Source organism: Argiope bruennichi, chromosome 8, assembly GCF_947563725.1.
Source record: "Argiope bruennichi chromosome 8, qqArgBrue1.1, whole genome shotgun sequence".
Taxonomy (NCBI): domain Eukaryota; kingdom Metazoa; phylum Arthropoda; class Arachnida; order Araneae; family Araneidae; genus Argiope; species Argiope bruennichi.
This window is the reverse complement of record NC_079158.1, coordinates 112,703,397-112,724,687: the sequence shown is the minus strand read 5'-3', so window position 1 is coordinate 112,724,687 and position 21,291 is coordinate 112,703,397. Positions and strand designations below refer to the sequence as shown.

The window sequence follows — 21,291 nt, the reverse complement described above, 5'->3', positions numbered from 1 at the left end:
TGGTAAAAATATCTGCTCTGAAACAAAACAAAAAAAGAAGGTTTTTTTTTCCTTGCATGTGTTATTTTGTTTTGTTGTGGATGTATCTCAACAAAGCCTTTGTTGTTCAATTTAAACGAGACTTGTACCATCTGTTCCCTAGTAGAGCACATATATTGTACAACACTATATATTGAACAATATTAGCAATATTGTAGAATATTGAATAATATAATGTTGCACAACGTTAAGCATCACTCTGTGCTACCTTAATCTACCTGTTTTATATTAATTCAATCGATAGAAATAAATGCACTGGTAAAAATATCTGCTCTGAACCAAAAAAAAAAAAAGTTTTTTTTTTTCATTTGTTATTTTCCTTTGTTGTGGAATGTATGTATCTCAATAAAGCCTTTTCTGTTCAATTTAAACGAGACTTGTAGCAGTCTGTTCCCTAGAAGCACACGTATATTGTACAATACTATATATTGAACAATATTGGCAATATTGTAGAATATTGAATAATATAATATTGCACAATATTGAGCATCACTCTGTGCTACTTTAATCTACCTATTTTATATTAATTCAAATCAATAGAAACGAATGCACTGGTAAAAATATCTGCTCTGAAACCAAAAAAATGGCTTTTTTTGCATGTGTTGGAATATACGTAACGTATATTCCAAAACGTTGGAATATACGTTTTGTGGTGGAATATACGTAACGCATCAAAGCAGTTATGATTCAATTTAAACGTGACCCCAGTAGCTCCACGTATAGTGTTCAATATTATACGATATTAAGCAATATTCTCAATATCGAATAATATTGTTGAATATCGAATAATATAATATAATATTTTACAATATTGTACAATACTGCGCAACATTCTGTGCTAACTGGGGATTTATATAAGTCTGTCCCTCTAGCAGTACACATATATTATACAATATTATATATTGAACAATATTCGCAATATTGTATAATATTGAATAATATAATATCGCACAATATTTTGCAACAAATTCTGCTAACCTGAATCTGAAATTCTCTTAGCAATCCTAAGAATTATGTACTGAAACTTCATTTTGAAAAATGGAAGTCGATTTTTTTTAAAATAGAAATTTGATGCTTTTACTAAGCCACGGCTTTTTTCCCCTATTATGATGCCAGAAATAAAATTCCGTGCTGTTAGTTTTAATTACTTGATAACTTAATTTATTTTCTCTGTCCCTTAATTCTTTAATCTCTCTGGACTAGCACAATTATGCATTTTGTCTGACAAAAGCACCGTTCTAAGTCATTTGTTATTCTCTGCATATATATTTTTTTATTCATTCGAGACTCATTAGATGCATGCTTTGCTGGTCTGTGTTTGGTCTTGTGTTTTCTCTCATTTTTGTTTGAAAATATTGTCGACGTTATTCTTTAGGAAGCATTCATTTGTTATTTTTCGTGACCATAATTTGAGGCTTTTATCAGTCTCTTTATTTTTCCTTTATCATTTGTAAAAAATGTGTTTTAACCTAAATATGGTAGGTATTTGGTCCGTCAATATATTCAATACTATATAGGCTTACATTTTTTATCATTTCGTTGATAAATTTGCCATTTTTGCAAGTCAGTGATCATCCGATATACATTCTATATGGCAAACGAAAATTATAAATTATAATCAATGGGAGTTTAGGTCATCTTCCTTAAACTTACGCTTACCCTTCCTCATTAAGATATGTGACTATGTTAGGGAGGCCCCAGTGCTCTTTTGCTAAGGTCTTCGGAGGGTTTCAGGTTCGAGAATTTTCCCGTTCTGTCCAGTAGGAACCGAGTTACGCCTCGAACGTTCCTGATTAGTTGAAAGGCTTCTAGCTCCGCCTCCTGAGACCTATAAAAGGAAGCAGCAGCAGCTGCCGAGTCGTCGTGGACCAGTGGAGTCGAAGAATAGTCAGAATCGACGCTAAAGAACTGGCCTTCCAGAGATAAGCGGAGCACCGCCGGAGTGAAGCTAGTGCTGAACTAAACTGTGCTCTACTGACTGCAGTAGAGTCTGTTGTATGCTGTTGTATGCTGCACGTCTCGGCTGAAGATAATCGTCTTCTGTGCTGTATATAGTTGTCGTCTTTGTGCTGTCCTGTGTGTCTTCGTGTAAATAAACGTCGTTGTTTTATTTTCTACTGCCGCCTGGTGATTGAGCGTTCTTCACACCCCCACTACTCCCACTATCCAAACGAACCCGGAAATTTCGTAACAATATTCTTAGACAGACAAATAGAGATTATTACAAAAATTTATTTTTCGGATTTGAAGGGATTTAAAATGTGGAGATTTGTTAAAATTTTTGGTTTTTCTTTTTACGATTACAATACTTAATTTATATATATTTCGTATCTGCGAAAGTAGAAAGATGTATTAATATTTTGATTTGTTTATAAGCAGCAAGGTGGTTTTACTACTATGATATTGTGTATAGTCTATAATTCTCTATGCATTTCAGATTAAATTTTATTTTCAGCTTTATAATACAATTATTAAGTAGCCATTCATGCTCAAGTCGATTAAAAATACTTTTTTTTCCTTACATACGCGACGAAATTCTAAACATATGAAACATTTCCCGTCAAAATGTTAATCTCCCCGCCATTGTTTTTTTCCCCGAAGTTACTGAGCTCTTCTATCCCTTACTGTTGGCAGAATGCCCAAATGTGTCATATGCAGTATTTAGCTTGCACGTTTCTTTTAAAACATCAGAAAGACAGTTAAAAAAATTCTTAATTACTATGACAGTGGTCATTCCTTTAGCTGGAAACATTATTATTTCATTTAGTTTCTGTTTGTGAAATGAGTTATTTTGTCAGGACCATATGTACTAATGCAACCTTTTTTTTTTTTTTCCCCTACAAAAATTTTAATTAAGTTGAAAAGGATATTTTTTTAATCTACCTGCGTAATGTTTTTATTTTTCAATTACTTTTCTTTTCATATATAATATTTAACGCTAATTTGTTGTTCTTGTTGTCTCAGGATAAAAATATTTTTCAGTTTATTTACTGTTGAAAAATTGTCTCTAATCCTTCATTAAAACCTTTCGTATACTTCAGTTTTGTGATCAAATACTGAAATGCGTATAATATGGCAAATGTTAATATATTAATAGCAAAAAAAAGTGAAGTTATCGCATCAGCATATTAAGATATATATAATATTTAAATGCAAAAGATTCTCTTATATAAGATATCAAAGATTGAAATACGTTAAACTTTATTTAAATAAAAACAAAACAAAACAAAATACATCATTGTTGCACCATTGAATTTTAACATCCCTAAAGTATTTTGAAAAGGTTTCTCGGTTATCCTAAAGGTTTTTTTTAATCGCAGAAAAATAGTTTTTTCTCATAAATTATTAATAATTTTTAAAGTGTGATGGAAATTTAGTTAAAAACTGTGTATGACAACTTAAATATGTTTTTATGACTTGAATATGAAAACATCTATTTTTAACAATATTACTATTTCCATTTAACCTTTAAATGGACTGTAAACTCCATTATACAATCTCGCAAATTATTCTTTTAGAGTTATGAAATTTTTTACGTATATGTTTCAAAATATAAATACGTCTAATACCTTTAGAAAATAATTTAAATGATATGTGTGTGCATGCGCGCGTGTGTGTGTGTCTAATCTTAATTTTTTAAAAACAATATAATTTCTAAAAATTTCAGAATATTCCAAGCTACTTAATTTTCAATTTTTTTCTGTTATTATCGTACATAAATTTGAAACAAAACTATATAAAGGTACCACGGAATATAAAATGAATACCCTGTGCTCTTTTAATATTGAAACGAAATCTTTGTTATCAATTTTATTTCCTCAAAAAATAAGCTAAATAATTAAACTAATTATTAAGATACTACTTTAATATAATAATTTAGTACTTTAATGTACTTAATGTACTTAATGTACTTAATTCAAATATGTCTCTTTTCCATGTTATTTCTTTGTCCAATATTTGGAGACATAGTTTGTAATTAATCCAAAACAAATATTTAATTAATTGTCGCGGAACATTACTATATCATTCCTCATTATTTATGGTATTTGTAAGCATTATTTGAAAAAAAAAAATTATTTAGTAGTTTAAATTTCTATTTGACTCCAAAACTTCGACTCAGTATATACATTTCAGTTTATTTATATAGATTTCCAGAACAAGAAAGAGAGCTTAAGAAAAATTATTTAGTGATTGTAAAAGATTTGCTTGGAAAAAATACAGAAATAAAATGTTTCCTACAAATCAATTATTGGTGATATTATTTACCAATTGGATTTAAGTTTTAAATTGGGTTTTGTGTATTTAATTCGAACAATTCAATTTGCAGTGGATCCTTCTTTAAAAATTATACAAGGAGAAGTAAAATTTACAAGGAAAGTTTAAGATTAATTTATATAACTCGACATTTTTCATGTTGAATCGGATATCGGCATATTTTGAGTTTCGCTACGGACATGCAAAAAAATATTTCATGACAAATTTTAAAAAAAATGTTTCACGACGAATATAGAAAAAATATTTTTGATAGGCTTCTGTTAATAGGTTAAATAAAATACGACTGTTATGTAAATGTTAGATTTATAGTAACACTATAAGTTGACATAATAATTAAAATGGCATTGCGAAATTTAAGTCTCACAGGTAAATATTATAATTTTACTTTGGAGAACACCTTTATATTGCGACACAATTTCTTTTTGCACCTTTGTTAAATAATAGCATTAGGCTAATTATCATATCGGAATGGTATTGCTATCTCATTTGCTTAGGCACGAAGTTAATTGTGCAATGAGATGGACTTGGTGGATTATAACTATAAATCAGCATAAATTGATTTGCATTTTTCTTTCATTCTCCGAATCAAATTAACAATTCCAATTTTGAAGATACACTGTCTACTAATAAATATTTGGACACCCTTGCAAATAAGGATACCTGCAGTCCTGATCTACGTCACGTCTTCTGTAGTTAAATATCATGTAGTAAACCGTAGTGGCATTAATCGCATGCAAGATGTCACGAAAGTAAGAGCTGTCTAACTTTGAGAAAGGCGTAATTGAACGCTTTTGTCCAGAATATATTCTGTCTGCAGTGAAGTTTGATGGAAGTGGAATTATAGACCGGGGATATTTCTCGTGGGGGAGGGGTCTCTTAATCCCAATTCGTAACAAGCTCAACGCCGATTCCTACTCCACTTTTCTAGAGAGTAATGTGCTTCCTATACTGTGGCAATTTTACAGGTTGGGTCATTATTATTTCTAGAATGGCAACGCCACTTTTCATGAATTAGTATGATGACAATGGGGTGAACCGACTGAACTGGCCTGCCCAAAGCCCAGGCTAGTTGGATTGCCGAATTAAGGGCTGCAGCTACCATCCAAAATTGGCGAAAGAACTTACATGTCTTCTCCAAGCCGTGTGGAAGAAAATATCACTGTCTATCATCCAAACACTTGTAGAAAGCATGCCCCGTAGGGTTAAGGCTATGATTGCCTCAGATTTAGATTCTACCAACCATTGAATATGAATAAATTGTGTTTATCTCCTTTATCACAGTTGTCCAATTACTTATTGGTAGATAGTGTATTTCTCACTCTCGTGAAAAGCAATAAACATTCTTTTTTATTCTGAGTATCGGTTGCTTAATCGCTTGTTCAAATAGTATTATTGAAAAATTGTCTGAATAAACGATTCAGAAGTTCAAAAAACGTCTGTCCAACACTGAATATGTGTCCATCACCACATGGAAGTTAAGATTCTGTACCGAAAGAAATTTCTCGTGCCGTGAAGGAAGTCGATAAATAATCCTCTTCGATTATTTATTAGAAATGGTTATTTATCATTTATTCGAATATTCTTATCAAAGAAAATTTGAGTAAATAAAGAATTGAGAAGATGGGGAAATACGTTGTTGATGTTCGTTTTGAGTATGATATAGAAATCCAAGTGTCTTGACTATGCTTTTTATGTTTTCTATGCAGGTGGAACGCTGCCTCCCCCAAAGCCTCAGCGGTCTTTCCAGCAAGCCCTGACGCCGTTGGGCAAGACTGTACGTTCCACACCTCCCCCTACAGGACCTCCTCCTTCAATACCTTCTCCAAGATCAGGGCAACCTCGTCCTCTGGGTAAGTATAAAATATTAAAGTTTTAATCATTCTTATAATTGAAGGTTTTTTCATAAAAAAAAGTGTAGAAAATCTATGCAAATAAAGAAATTGCGTAAATACTCCTTGTTAAACATGGCAGAAGATATGTGTGGTAATTTTTAAGTGTTGTTAACGTTGATTGCTTAGGAATACATTTTTGTCTCTGTATATGTCGCGATTTTTCTGTTTTTGCAATTGTCCACCGAATGGTCCTCAAAAATAGGGCTTTTGAACAGTAGATAAAATGTCTTTCGTTCAGTTCCTAACAAGGTAAGTCATTGAGTTATTTGCTGGTTCAGTCATGCTTGCATTTTTTCTTCCGGGAGTTCCATAGTTAATCTGTAAAAAAAACCGGTAGTGGTCGCCCCAAAACTTTCTCGCATACTCTCTAATAAACTTGTCAAGCCAGAGAACGCTTGGAATGCAATAGGTAAGATATATTTTTTGGCGTGAATTTAGCATTTTTAGATAATCTATCATAATGTTACGAATCTGTGATGCGGCTTCTCAGCATAGTTGGTTCCATTGGAGGTCCCACAGCTTGGCGACGACTTTGGCGCCAAAACAGATTATACCCGAAACATCGAGAATTTTCCCGATCCGTCCAGTAGGAACCAAGTTATACCTCGAACGTTCCTGATTGGTTGATAGGCTTCTAGTCCCGCTTCCTGAGACCTATAAAAGGAGTCAGCCGCAGCTGCTAGGGCAGAGTAGTCGGAATCGACGGTAAAGAACTGGCCTTCTAGAGATAAGCGGAGCAGCGACGGAGTGAAGCTAGTGCTGAACTAAGCTCTGCGCTACTGTCTGCAGTAGAGTCTTTTTATATGCTGCACGTCTCGGCTGAAGATAATCGCCTTCTATGCTGTATATAGTAGTTGTCATCTTTGTGCTGTCCTGTGTGTCTTCGTGTAAATAAACGTCGTTGTTTTATTTTCTACTGCCGCCTGCTGATGGAGCATTCTCCACACCATATAACTCCCCTTATCCAAACGAACCCGGAAATTTCGTAACAATATCATCCTTCGCGAGTTCTTTTTTCCTGCCGACTCATCTCTGACATGCGATTGAAAGTATCCGAAAATCGAGTTAGTGTTTTAGTCGCATTTTTCCCAACTCGACTAAAACAAAGATTTGGCACAAAATTGCTCTTGTGGTCACAAATTCCCACACCAAATGACATATCTTTAAGTCGCTGCAGTTTTGAATGATCGCATGTTTCTGAAAGTTCAGGCCGACAGATAGCCAACCCGTTGTTGAATTAGGCTCTGAGTTTGAATGGTGTCTACACTATAGATTTTAAATGTATTGTAATGATTCAGCTTCTTCCCTGGGTGACCACTGTGACATTCCTTTTTCCCACACTCGATAATTTACATTCCGGGCCATTCTTCATCAACGAAACTCCCACAGTGTTAAGTGCCTCCAGATTGCCAAATGGAAGACCCTCCTTTTAAGTACGGTCGTCTGGCCAATTAGTGCTAATCCAGATAAGGAACCACACGTGCGTTTCCCAGGGAAATAAATCGTGTCTTCGAAAGGCGAGAGTGTCAAACACTCCAGATGTCCTTCATTTTTCCCATTGTGGAGGGTGGATCATCAATGGACATTTCCCACGGGCGACCAGAGACGATTCAGGTGGTTCTGAACGGTGATTGGGTAACAGGGAGTGGACAGGAAAGGTGGAGTCTGAGAGAAAGATAAAAGGTGAGATTTTTCGGAAGAAGAAGGAGAGAGGAGCTTGGTATGAGGTGGACTTCTGAGAAAAATTCAACCCGAAGGAAATTCGGTGGATTCCTAGAGCTAACCCTGCAGTAGCCTGGGACGCCAACCGCCTGTTAGCTGTGCTTGTGAAGGCGTTTTCTCCAAATTTGTTCGAGGAACTATTCTTGTTTAAATTTCGTGCTATAAATAGCATCATTCATTTAACCTAGATGAGAAAGAGTTGTTTTTATGTAATAAAGCTGTAAATAAAGAATTTGATCATAACGCTCCCTGTTATTGGATTGAGACTTTACAGTATGTACCGAATCTTATCTATCTAGATCTCTTCTTTTTGTAGTTATAGTACAGGGTGTCTATAAATGATGGATCCGATTTTAAAAAATCATATTTTCAAAAGTTCTCGACGGAATAAAATAATTAATACTTAAAAATAACGAGAAAAGCACGAAGTTTTTTTTTGTTACCAACAGATAGTTTTTTTAACCTTATAAATGTTCGGTATGGGACCCTTTTGTCACACGGCATACGTCCAATCGATAATCTAGTTCATTCCACACATTTTGTAACATGTTTCTGGTAATGTTTTGTAATGTTGCAGAAATGCGTTGTTTCAATTCTGGGAGTGTTGGCTGTACGAAAACACGGTCTTTCACGTAACCCCATAGAAAGAAATCGCATGGGGTTAGGTCAGGAGATCTTGGTGGCCATGTTAATAACGTTAAATCATCGTCACCCGCACGGCCTATCCATCTTTGTGGAAGCACATTGTTTAAGTAACTACGAACCGTCAAAGATCAATGAGGAGGTGCTCCATCTTGTTGGAAGATAAAATCGGGACTGTCCTCAAGCAGTTGCGGAAATAACCAAATTTCCAGCATGTCGAGATAATTGTCACCTGTGACAGTTTTTTCATCGAAGAAAAAAGACCCATAAATTTTTTCACATGACATTGCACAGAAAACGTTTACTTTGGGTGAATCTCTTATAAACTGTTGAAATTGATGAGGATTTTCACTTCCCCACACTCTCACATTGTGACGATTAACATGTCCTGATAAATGGAATGTCAATTCATCTTAAAATACCAATTTTTTGGCAAAATTTGGATTTTGTAATTCCATTAGCATGCGTTCACAAAAGTCTAACCGACACACTTTATCATTCTCTGTTATTTGTTGCAACAACTGTAAACGATACGGTTTAAACTGTAATTTTGTACGCAAAACTTTCCATACCGATTGATGTGGCATTCCTAATTCTCGGCCGGCAACTCTCGTCGACTTCCGCGGGCTGCGAACAAAACTCTCCCTCACCTTCTCCACTGCGTCGTTCGTAAGGCTTGGCCGGCCGCTGCTTTTCTTTTTGCACAAGCAACCTGTTTCTTTAAACTGCTTGTATCATCGCAAAATGCTTTTGTTAGTTGGTGATTCTTTACCGTATTGAATTCTAAAAGCAGGTTGAACAGTAGTAGTCGAAAAAACCCTTGCGTACTCCAACACACAAAAACTCTTCTCACTCAATGTCGCCATTTTGGGCTTCTTACTCTCAGCGATCGTAAATGTGCTGTCATCTGTTAGTAACAAAAAAAAACTTCGTGCTTTTCTCTTTATTTTTACGCATTAATTATTTTATTCCGTCGAGAACTTTTGAAAATATGATTTTTTAAAATCGGGTCCATCATTTATAGACACCCTGTATTATTTTATGTGTGAATAGTCGTACAGACAGACTTCTCCTGGACGGATTTGACTCAAAATTTGATAGAAATCTCTCTACACATTTGGTGTGAAGACCGCATATCAAATTTCGAACCTCTAGCTCAAAGCATTTGTGAATTATCTTTGTCAGAGACATACAGCCAGACGGACATTTTCCAAAAACATATTTTTCGAACTTAGAGAGGTCTAAAACGCGGAGATTCGTCAAAATTTCGAGTTCTAATTTTTTGACGATTACTATATTCTCTATACTACGTATACGAGAAGTAAAAAACAGTCTTAGACGTCATACTCTTAAACAACGCGCAGTTGGCACGTCTGCAAAAATGTTTTAAACCTTGTGATTAGTTTGCATTTACTCCTTTTCCTAGTCTTCCGCAAACATTTCTACAAGTTTTTAGAGTTTATGATGTTTGTTTATCGTCGCCTTGAAGTGAATCCAGTTACAATGTTAAAAAAAAATAACCTTGAAAGTTTTTTAAGATTTTTCTAAGTTCAAGAATTTTTGCTGATGGAGCAGCAGTGTTTCAGCCCCAAAAAATCTTCGATTGCTTAATAAAAAAATGTTTGGTTATTCTTTGATTATTCGAAAAAATTTCTTGATTATAAGATGGCAAAAAAGCTGTTTTTGATGAAATTCATAATTAAAAATATTAAGTATTTATTTTTTGTTTATAGAACTGAAAATTACTGAACATTTTCGATAAATAACTTAAAATCGATTGTCGATCATTTGAGAATTGCAAACTTTTAAACAATATTTATATAAAGTGACCTCTAGGTTAGCTTCCTGGCATCTGTTCCAATCTTTGGGGGAAATAACAAACATCAAGGCAGTTTGGGGTAATCCACCTAGTAAAAGTAGTCGATATGTTATGTACAATTTCAGCACCTGTGTAATATATCTGTTATGTGTTTGTCCTACGATATCTACAGTTCCGTCCGGTTTTATTAAATATGTTTTTATTAAATATATTTAATAGAAATCTACTTTATTATAAAATGGAATCTAATATTAGTCTTGTCTTTTAGTTGCAAATAAATATAAGAATCTTCAATTGTTCTAAATAGCATTTTAATTCGTTTTATTTCAGATTTGTGTTAACTATTCCTACTATACCAACTGTTTTGATCTAAGAAATTGCATCATTTAATTGTTTTCATACTTCAACTTTATTTCCCTATTTACAATCTAAAGATAGTTTCTATTTATTAATGGGCAAAGTTTCAGTCAAAAATAAATTTCACCGCGTATAATAAAATTCTTTGGAACTTGGTATTATTCTTTGAAAAATTTTTTTTTTTTCAGTTTCTAATGTTTTTCTCGTAATTTATCTGTAAATAAACTACAGTAGACTCCCGATTATCCGCGGTGCGGATTATCCGCGCCTACCGCACAAAGTTTTTTTTTTTTTTACTGTTTTTTTTTCAAAAAGGTGCAGTTTTACAGTTATACTTTTGTAATTACATAATACATTACAGTATTAAAACAGTACATATGTATTAATTTTTCTGTGTATCCTTGATGTCTCTCGTAAATACAAAGCACTTTTCTGTTTTCATTAACAAAATGCATTTTAGGTTCGTTTTGAGTGATATACTAAAATATTAAGCGTTAGTGAAACATTTCCTGCTGTTTATTTTACGTTTTATTGTACATAAAACGATTTTTCAAAGTTGGAATGACTGTTTTCTCTTTTGCTATACCCGTTTTTAGCTTTTTTCGGATTATCCGCGATTTTTGTTATCCGTGGTGGCCGCGCCACCCAATTCCGCGGATAATCGGGAGTGTACTGTATTATTCTTAATACTTAAGTTAAATATTAATTATTTTCTTGTTTTCTGTGATTTGGTTATGTCCACAGACGCTACAATTTCCATCTTAGTTTCAAATCTCAAACTGAATTGAGAAAATCTTAGAAATATTTATGAGGTTATAATTTGTGTTAAAGCGTGAAATCGCCCTCTAGTCAGTGTATTTTCTGTAGGCGGTTCAAGGTCACATTTTCCTCCTCGTTATTGGTTGTCTGGTACTGTTCGTCAACGGATTCTGAGACGACCACAGTTCGACGACTCCATCTCATTAAGGAGTGAGACGCGGAACGATGAGTGCATTTCCGTTATTCTCTTTGACTTTAGATTTCCCCTATTAGATACTAGTAAATGTAAATATCTCCTCCTTTAATCTTTCCTTTCACCCCTTTTCTGATGGATTAAACCCATCCTAACGCATGCGCAAAAGCGCGGAGGGTTTTACAATCCGTTGCTGAACAGTACCAGTAATGGGGTAGAAAATGTGACCTTGAACCACCTACAGTAAATACACAGACTATAATTTGGCGCATTTTTCGATAGTCAACTTCGCTTTTGCGTAGTACATCTTCTGATGAAGTTGCAACTCCAGAAGGAATTACGCGAGAATACACCTTATTGATAATTTTAAAAATCGCGCCAAGCAGTGGGTAATTCTGCAGTTTCAATATCATTTTTTTTTCTTTGGGTGGCAGTTTTAAAAATCGCGACAAGTAGTAGGCGATTCTACACTTTCAACACGATTTTTTTTTCTTTTGAATTTGACAGCAGCTTAAAATGATAGTTTCGAATGAGGACCGTGATTGTCTGTTTGTAAGTTAAAACTTGGCGACGGGATGGTCCACGCTTATTGCCCGATTTCGCCAAGCATCTATAGTTCCGTTGCCTTTTCGGATATGGTCATAAATCTGCCTCAGGCTTGCCATCTGACCCATTGTATGACCACTCTCGCCTGTGGACGTCGATTGGGAGCTTCCCGCAAACTGTCGGAAAAATGAACAGACATAACGGAAAACGAAAACCTGCAAGCGAGGGGAAAGAGGGTAAAATGCGCGGGACTGAAGACGCGCACGTGCCATCGGAACGGGGCTTTTCATTATATGGATTTAGTAAAATTACGTCGATAGTCAAAACTTCTGTTTGATTTAGGGCAGAAGTTTGAAAAGGAATATGCCGGCTCAGTTGGTATCCTTATAATCTGAACATGATTCAGAATTATAAAAGCGGCACCAAAATAGTTGGTCCATTTCTTCAAAAAGGACCAGTAATGTAACTAAATTTTTTTATTATTTGGCACCGTTTTCAAAGACAGATATCTTGAAAACTTTGTCTTGTTTGATTATGACTTATTATTATGATAAAGTTTTATTGACTGACTTTTTGTTCCAGTTCCTATTGGCTCCACGATGCCGATATCCCCGGAGAGGAGGCACGAGCCCCTGGGTTCGTACCGCGCCGCCCCTCCCGACCGTCCATACTCTGTCGCTGGACAAGCCACATATCACATCTCGCCCGAGAGGCGCTACGACCCTTCATATCATTCCTCGCCCGAGCGTCGCTCGCAGCAGGAGTCCGGCTACCTGTCGTCCCCGGAGAGGCGTGTCGACCACCAACGCTCCTTCTCCGGCTACTCCACCAGCTCGTCCTACGAGGAATCGCTCTATGGGGGCAGCATCTACGGCACGCGCTCTGGTAGTGTTACTCCTGTCATCGACGAAGAAGCCAGGTGAGTCTTCACCACAAACTACAACCCCTCTCTATCCAGGAACGAAGCTAGCCTAGTACCAGAAACTAGTTTCTGCCTCTGTACTAGAGTTTGCGTTTTCCTTTGATTTTAAGATTACGACTAGACGAATTCTAAAGATAGCCTCTTAAAATGGGACGTTTTCAGATACAATTTTATCGTTGTAAAATATGGGTTTCGACACCAACGGATTCTTGGTTCTATGTTGAATCTCTCCCACTATAGATCCGTCACTGGGATCTATTATGCGCTTAATGCAACAAGGGTTAAGCGCCCTTCCATAATATGGATGAAAGTTTAGAATGAATAGGATGGTTCAAGTATTATCCTGGTCATCTGATCTTTAAAATTATGAGGTCTGTCAAAATAATTCTCGTGTAGCTGTTCTCTTCAAGTGAATGGATGGTAAATTCTGGCATCCATTTCGGCCATTTGTTGCTTTTTATGGAGAGGGAAACCAAGAATCACATATGTGATGATAAAGCCAGTTAGAGTGGAATAAAATTATCGTGGTACAATAGAACAGGAAAATTAAATTATGTACATGGCAATTACAATTTCTCTTAGATTGTTCAGTGAAAAAAAGCAAGATCTTCCGATGCATCTCTTATATCTGTATTTCTTGGCACTTCCATTAAGAAAATATATTTCTAGATGCATCAGTACAGCTGATGATTTCCATGACTAGGCAGCATCGAAGATAATTCTATAATCTGGCACCATATAGGCTAGTTTCTATCCTGGATTAGTCACCATATTACATATGGTGAATTTGTTATAAAGACGTTTTATAGCGTTTAATTATAAAGTGACGTTTTCGAGGTTCTGTTCAATGCACGTCTTGTGTTCCATTAAATTTGTTCCGTTTGATTCAATTGGAGTGACACTGACTTTTTAACCTTTCTTTTTTGCGGAGCTAGATAATTCTAGCATCCACATTCTCACATTCTATCGAACACTGTTTTTTTTTTTTTTTTAGATATTTTCTTTTCTATAAGTCTTCATGCTTCTGTTTTCCTTTTAATTGACAGTGGGGAAATTTTATTCCTCTCCAGTCCTTTATTTTCAATTTTATTTTATTGCATTATGAGGGAAAGTAATTTTTTCCGTTCAGTCTTAAATTATGAATTACATATTTATCAAAGTCTATTTCAGTGATTGGCTATTTACTCTGCCATTATTTTTGAATAAATTTACTTTCATATTAATTTCGTTTAACAGTCAATTTTTGGTCACATTGAAGAATTCTTCACATTTTGAAGAAAGGATTTTTTCCCCTCAGTTTATAGTATGCCTAAAATAAAAGGTTAAAGAATATCTTCATTAACCGTTTTAACTTTCTATAACTATCGCTGCTTAATTCATTGTGAATGTAGAAATTTTGCACTAAAATCTTTGATCAAAATAATTTTAAAAATATAAAAAAGATTTTTGTAAATGAAAGGAATCCAAATAATTAAATTACAATTGCAATTTTTTATAGTATTTTTTTTAAAAAAAGGGATTTTAAAAATTCTATTCTAAATAAAGCAATCACTTTTAACTAAACGATCACATTTTTTATTTAATTAATGAGATTGTTTTTCATACATCTAAATGCTTGCTCATGGCTTTTTGTTGAAACTAATTCCATTGCATTTTCAATAATTTTTAGTTGCTCTAATTGAGTTTTTTCACCTAATTTTATCTTACAATTATTGCTTCTGAAAAAACACTATTAATCTAAAAAATGTTTTAATTGTAAACTATTCCTTTGCTTCATTAACTGTTTGGTGATATCTCAATGGGTTTGTCTGTAATTCGGCCATAAAAAAAAATTCAAAGTTTATTCATTTTTTTCATTAAAAACTAAACTTTAAAAAAACTTAATTATTTTTTAATTAAATTAATTTCAAAGAATATGGAGTGTAATTTCCCATAAATACTCTATTTAATTATTTAATCTCTTTATAATTCATTGTAACATTATCTTAAGCATTGCTGTAATACGTAAAACTTTAATTCGTTTTTAATTTCCTAATCTATCAAAGAAACACGGTATATTATTGCAAAAATGTAATTGATTTAAATTTCAGGATTTGTAATTAAGTAATTAGAAAGTAGTAACTAAAAATTACTTTAACTGAAGACCAAAGGCGAATTTTTCTTTTTCTAATAATTATTTATACTAACTAAATATGCAAATATTATATTGATAAAATTGATAATTTTTTATCGATTTAGTTAACTAAAAGGATAAGTAATGATACTAACTTTTAATAGTTAATTTAGGTGTCTTGTCTCTTAAGATGCTTTACCTGCTATACAGGGTGTTTCAAAAAGCTAAGAATCGATGTTAAAAAATCTATATTTACCAAACGAATAAGGATAGGAAAATGTAATCTCTATGAAAAAGGATGAACTAAAAATATTGCTAGTACTTTCGAACATTAGAAAATAATTTTAAAAAATAAAAACTTTTATATTTTGTAAATGTAAACTTCGTTTAGCTGTTAATTATAATTTATTAAAATACAAAACACGTGCTGCAATGTCTACTATAAATGACAAATTGAAAAGATGATTAGTAAACATATCTGATAAATCCTCGCCTCTGACAATTTGAATTAATCTTTGATATGAGTTTCCTAATATCGCGATTCTTTTTTAAAGCATCAATAGCCTGGATCATTGCAAAATATAATCAGAAATAAGGCTTTTAATAACAAGCTATATTTCAAAGTTAGGTGGGAGTAAAATTGTTCTTTCAATGGCTAAAATGTTATTTCACTGGCAACAGCACTCGCATTTGATTAATCTGCTATTGTTGTTTGTGCATGCCTTTGCACTTTTTGTTTTGCTTGCCGTGTGATTGCTAACACCATTTTCCTAAAAGAGCTACATTTAACCAATTCTAGTATACACAGGTTAAGGATGGAGTATATGGAGAGGCAATTGGCGAGCCTCACTGGACTCGTCCAAAAGGCTCTCACAACTGGACCACCGAACAAAAATCAAACGCCTCAACAACAACAGCAGCAGCAGCAACTTCAACAAATACCTACAAAAGACAACAACCAAATAATGAAAGATGGTACCATCAGTGAGTATAGAATCACTCTTTATGCACATGTTTTGTGTTTTCTGTCTCGTGTATTTAATGTAATATTTTTTGTACTTTGTGTTGTCATTTGCTGTATATTTCTGTTGTATTTGTCAAATAAATCTATGTTTAGATATTGGCATTATGTACAGCTTTAGTGATTATCAAGCCAATGGAATTTTATATGAAAACTATGATTTTAAAAATTCGATTTATGGTATGTTATTTCGCAAGGTATAAAAATAAGTCTATTCTTTATCTTGCTTTCCATTTAAATCTTTTTTGCCCTTAAAAGTCAGAAAATATTAGAATGAAATGGCAGTGTATAAAATAATGTCTACCCAATTATTTTTTAAATATCATTATAAAGCAAGATTTAAAACATTTACAAATTCATTCTAATACAAACATATCAATATATATTTCTTGTCGAACCACACGTTAATCTCTTCTTTGAGATCAAAGAATTGTATGTTCGAAACTGATTTCCACAGTGCACAATGGAGTCCAATTTATGAACACTCTTAGAGTGAAATCAATTCAAAATATCCAAATTTATTTGAATAGATATTCTTAACTGCTTGATGCAAAAATATGTACCATAAGCACACAAATATTGTTAAACAGCAATAGAAAACAAATGTTTGATTAGATCTTTCAAAAAGATATCATATTTAGACATAACGATCATAACAGAGAAATCTTTCTAAGAATGTTCCGCTCCTAAAGACAGAAATATAGTCTTAGCAGGCGCAGTGAAAGTACCCTTGTTGAAGTCTAATATTTGTTCTAATTTACTAGTTTAGCAAGTCAGGAAAGACCATCGACGAAGTTCGTCCTAAGAGAGTGTTTAATTTACTGATTCAGCATTTTTAGAGGCCATCGATGACCTCTGTTCCATTTAATTGTTTAATTTAATTTACTAATTTAGCATTTTTAGAATACTCATCGATGAAGCTTATTCGACAAAAATATTTATTTAATTTTACTAAATTATTTTTAAATTAATTTTAGTATTTAAATTATACTAAATTTATTAATCAACATATTCTAGAAGTCATTTACGAAGTTCGTTCCAAGCGAATGTTTAATTTTCTGATATGTCATTTCTAGAAGCCATCGATGAACTTTGTGTCCACATGATTGTTTAGTTTAATTTACTAATTCAGTATTTCTAGAATACTCATCAATTAAATTTAAGACAAATATTTAGTCTAATTTACTTATTCAACATCTTCTAAAGGTCATTTACGAAGTTCTTCCAAACGAATGTTTAACTTGCTGATGTGGCATTTCAAGAGGCCATCGATGAACTTTGTTCCAGACGATTGTTTAATTTAATTTACTAATTCAGCATTTCTAGAGGTCATTTACGAAGTTCTTCCAAACGAATGTTTTATTTGCTAATTCTGCATTTCTAAAGTATTCATCGAGCAAGTTTGTTCGAGGCAAGTATTTAGTCTAATTTACTAATTCAGCATTTTCTAGAGACCATTTACGAAGTTCGTTCCAAACGAATGCTGATTCAGCATTTCTGGAAGCCATAAAGTTTTGTTCCAGATTTTTGATAAAGTTTGTTCCAGATGATTGTATTATAAATTCGGGGTTTCTAAATCTGATTATAAATTCTGGGTTTCTAGAGTACTCATCGTAGAAGTTTGTTCAAGAAAGGTATTTAATCTGATTGACTAGTTCAGCATTTTCTAGAGGCCCTTTACGAAGTTCGTTCCAAACGAATGTTTAGTTTAATTTTCTGATTCAACATTTCTGGAAGCTATCGATGATAAAGTTTGTTCCAGATGATTGTATTAATTTAATTTATAAATTCGGCATTGCTAGAGTACTCATCGTAGAAGTTTGTTCAAGAAAGGTATTTAATCTGATTGAATATTTCAGCATTTTCTAGAGGTCATTTACGAAGTTCGTTCAAACCAATGTTTAGTTTAATTTGCTGTTTCGGCATTTCTAAAGGTCATCGATTGACTTTGTTCCAGACGATTGTTTGGTTTAATTTACTAATTCGGCGTCTCTACAGTACTCATCGATGAAGTTTTTTCGAAACAAGTATTCAATCTAATTTAATATTTCAGCATCTCAAGTGAAGTATCGATGAAGTTGTTGCAGACAATCTGTCTATAATTTTCTTACTGGATCAACATTTCTAGAGGCGCCATCGATGAAAAAATTTTTCCAGGCGGATACTTGAGACAGCCATTTTAAAAACAGAGAACTCGGAGAAAACTTAATTTAAACATTGAATTGAGCGAAAGAAAAAAAAATATTAATAACACACACAAAAATATAATATATACATATATTCGTATGTGATAAAATTTCCTTCCGTCAGTGTATTTTTACTTCCGATTCAAGTTATTTCTTTTCTTTTCTCAAACTTTTGGTTCGTCTAGGGTCGCAAGTTTGCTTTAAAGTGCTGCATTAGCATATTATCATCAGTATTGCATTCCATTAAGCAGGCATTTTATTTTCCCTAGTGATATAAGCTACTTGCTACTAGCTTCATTTTTCTTTTGGCGTTCCCTGGAAATGCCCACGCATTTCACACTTCCGGTTTAAAATGGTTTTGAGGTGACTTCCAGAATTCATATATCGTTTGCTGAGAATCATAGTGGTGCGAGTCTAAAATTCATCATCATTCATTTTAATGTGGCATTGTTTCCTCTTTCCCAAGGCATAATTCATCCTCCAGCGGCAAGGAGTTGAGACATCCTCTTAAGTACTGTTTGATAGTCTTAACTCTAAAATTGTTTCGTAGTTCCAACAGTGTCATTTTCAGCAGACGATATTGTACCTTGGATTTTACAAAGGTATTTTGATAACGGCATAAACGTAAGATCTTTTAGCCCGTACCTAGTTTTTTTTTTCTATGAAAAATGGAACAACTCATGGCTTCACATAAGTTATCCGTGTAGGTAAATGGATATTTTAATTTACCTCGAAGTTTTAATTTGTGTTCTAGTTTCTGCAATGGAACCATTTTTCTCATATTATATAAATCTTAAAAAAAACGTATTATATTCATGTAGCTTACATAATTCAGTATATTTTTGTATGTAAAACACCTGCATGATTTTTAAATTTATGAAGTAGTGTACAATTGTTAAGATCATTTCTGGAGAAATTAAAAGGAGATTCGAATCTCTAGTCTAAAACTTCATGGCATTATAGCGTTAGAGGCTTGATGCGTCTATTTTTATTTTATTTTTAAAATTTACGTTTCGTTTTGTAACGGAGTTAACATTTACGCCTGCCAAAAAAGTTTTGCTATATCGTTGTAAACATTCGTAAGTATAAATCCTATTTATTAAAACAGTGAATAGTATAAAATTGAATCCTTCAACTCAAAGTCCCGCTTTAAATTATCTAATTTTAATTATAATTTGATCATTTCACAAGAAAAATTTTGACGTCAGGTTCTAACACATATGCAGAACGCATCAAACCGCTAGTAGAAATGGAATATTAGCATATCAATTATACATAACAGAAACAGACTTATGAAAGTCCAAAAAATATTTTTTCTCTCTATGACCAAACTTTTGCATTTAAATAAACGTATAAAATAAAATGAACATAATAAATGTTTTAATAAGAATGTCAATTTTATTTGTAGTTTTCCATAAAATCTTGCATTAGTTTGCATGTTCATATATATTTTTATATGCATGTTATATGTATTGTTCTTGTTCTAATATGTTATTGTAGCTATGCTTACTTTTCATATAAAATTAGCAATTTAATTCGTATGAAAGTGCTTGAACTTTTATATTATAGGCATGTCACGGTAAATGTCATTAGTTGGGTGATTATGTACTTTTACCGGTAATTGTTCATAATCACCACTGATAAATGATCACCGGTAATTATTCATAATCACCACTAATAAATGATCACCGGTAATTATTCATACTCACCACTAATAAATAATCATCGGTAATTATTCATACTCACCACTAATAAATAATCATCGGTAATTATTCATACTCATCACAAATGATCACCAGTAATTATATATAATCACCACTGATAAATGATCACCGGTAATTATATATAATCACCGAATTAATAATATTTACAGTAACATATATACATTTTATTTCTATTTTAATACTACGCATTTCAGCTTGAACATTTTTGATGAATAATGTCAGTCACAAACATGCATTTTATTGTTAGGTGTAGTAACCTTCATCATTATTAAATGTTCGGCCATATATTAATTTCCTTCATTGCTTAACGCTCCTCTTCCTCCCAAACCCTTTAAGGCATAGTAGCTTTGTTTGAGTTCATCTAGCCTTTTATTGTTTCTGAACCGTGTATGTCCCTAAGATTTGCCACAGTGAGTTCAAATGAAGCCACCCCCTAAGCTGTATGAAAATGTACGAAAAAAATTTAATAAATTGTCATCTTCATTTCTTTATTGTCTATTTAATTTAACTTAATCAATTTCCACCTGAAATTCAGTAGTTTTATGTCCTATGAATCAAAGGGTTAAGAAAGGAAATCATACGATACAAGCAAGTACTTTGCCCAGCCCAAATCTTGTCTATCAGAAGAAACATACAGAAAAATTGTTTTTACTAATACCAGCTAGTAGTTTTTACTAATAATCTAGTTTAGCACGAACATCTTTTGAATCCAAAAACCTCCAAAACATCGTTGAATAAATGATAGCGTGAAACGAGCAGATTCAATTGATCCAAAGACCTGGGACACCAGAAGTAGAATGCTGTCTTAGCTCCAAATGCCTGTTCACTTCAGCTGGCCAAAGAGAAATGACCTTCATGCCTTAAGTGACCTTACCAGGAATATGCACTTCTGATGTATTTCGTCCATTACGCCCAAGAACATCCCATCTTCCTCGATGAGGCAACAAAATAAGAATATGGAAAGAAATTTGGCTTTCTAATTCCACAGAATAAGATGATCCGGATATGCCATGGTACTTAAGAAGTAATGTCATATATAAGGAACTAGGGATTGCAATACCGGACCAAAATTTCAATACCG

At 33.3% G+C, this 21,291-nt stretch overlaps 1 protein-coding gene across 10 annotated transcripts in view; it reads left to right on the top strand.

Moving 5' to 3' along the window:
- LOC129980836 (coiled-coil domain-containing protein AGAP005037-like) overlaps positions 1-21,291 on the top strand; it is a 1,244,995-nt gene that overhangs the window by 1,187,461 nt on the left and 36,243 nt on the right. For 9 of the 10 annotated variants that reach the window (XM_056091256.1, XM_056091255.1, XM_056091253.1 and 6 more), the window contains 3 exons: positions 6,021-6,164; positions 12,827-13,163; positions 16,079-16,263. In XM_056091256.1, the coding sequence (XP_055947231.1) occupies positions 6,021-6,164; positions 12,827-13,163; positions 16,079-16,263 (666 nt within the window). The remainder of the gene's footprint in view (positions 1-6,020; positions 6,165-12,826; positions 13,164-16,078; positions 16,264-21,291) is intronic. The other variant, XM_056091254.1, reaches the window with a different exon arrangement.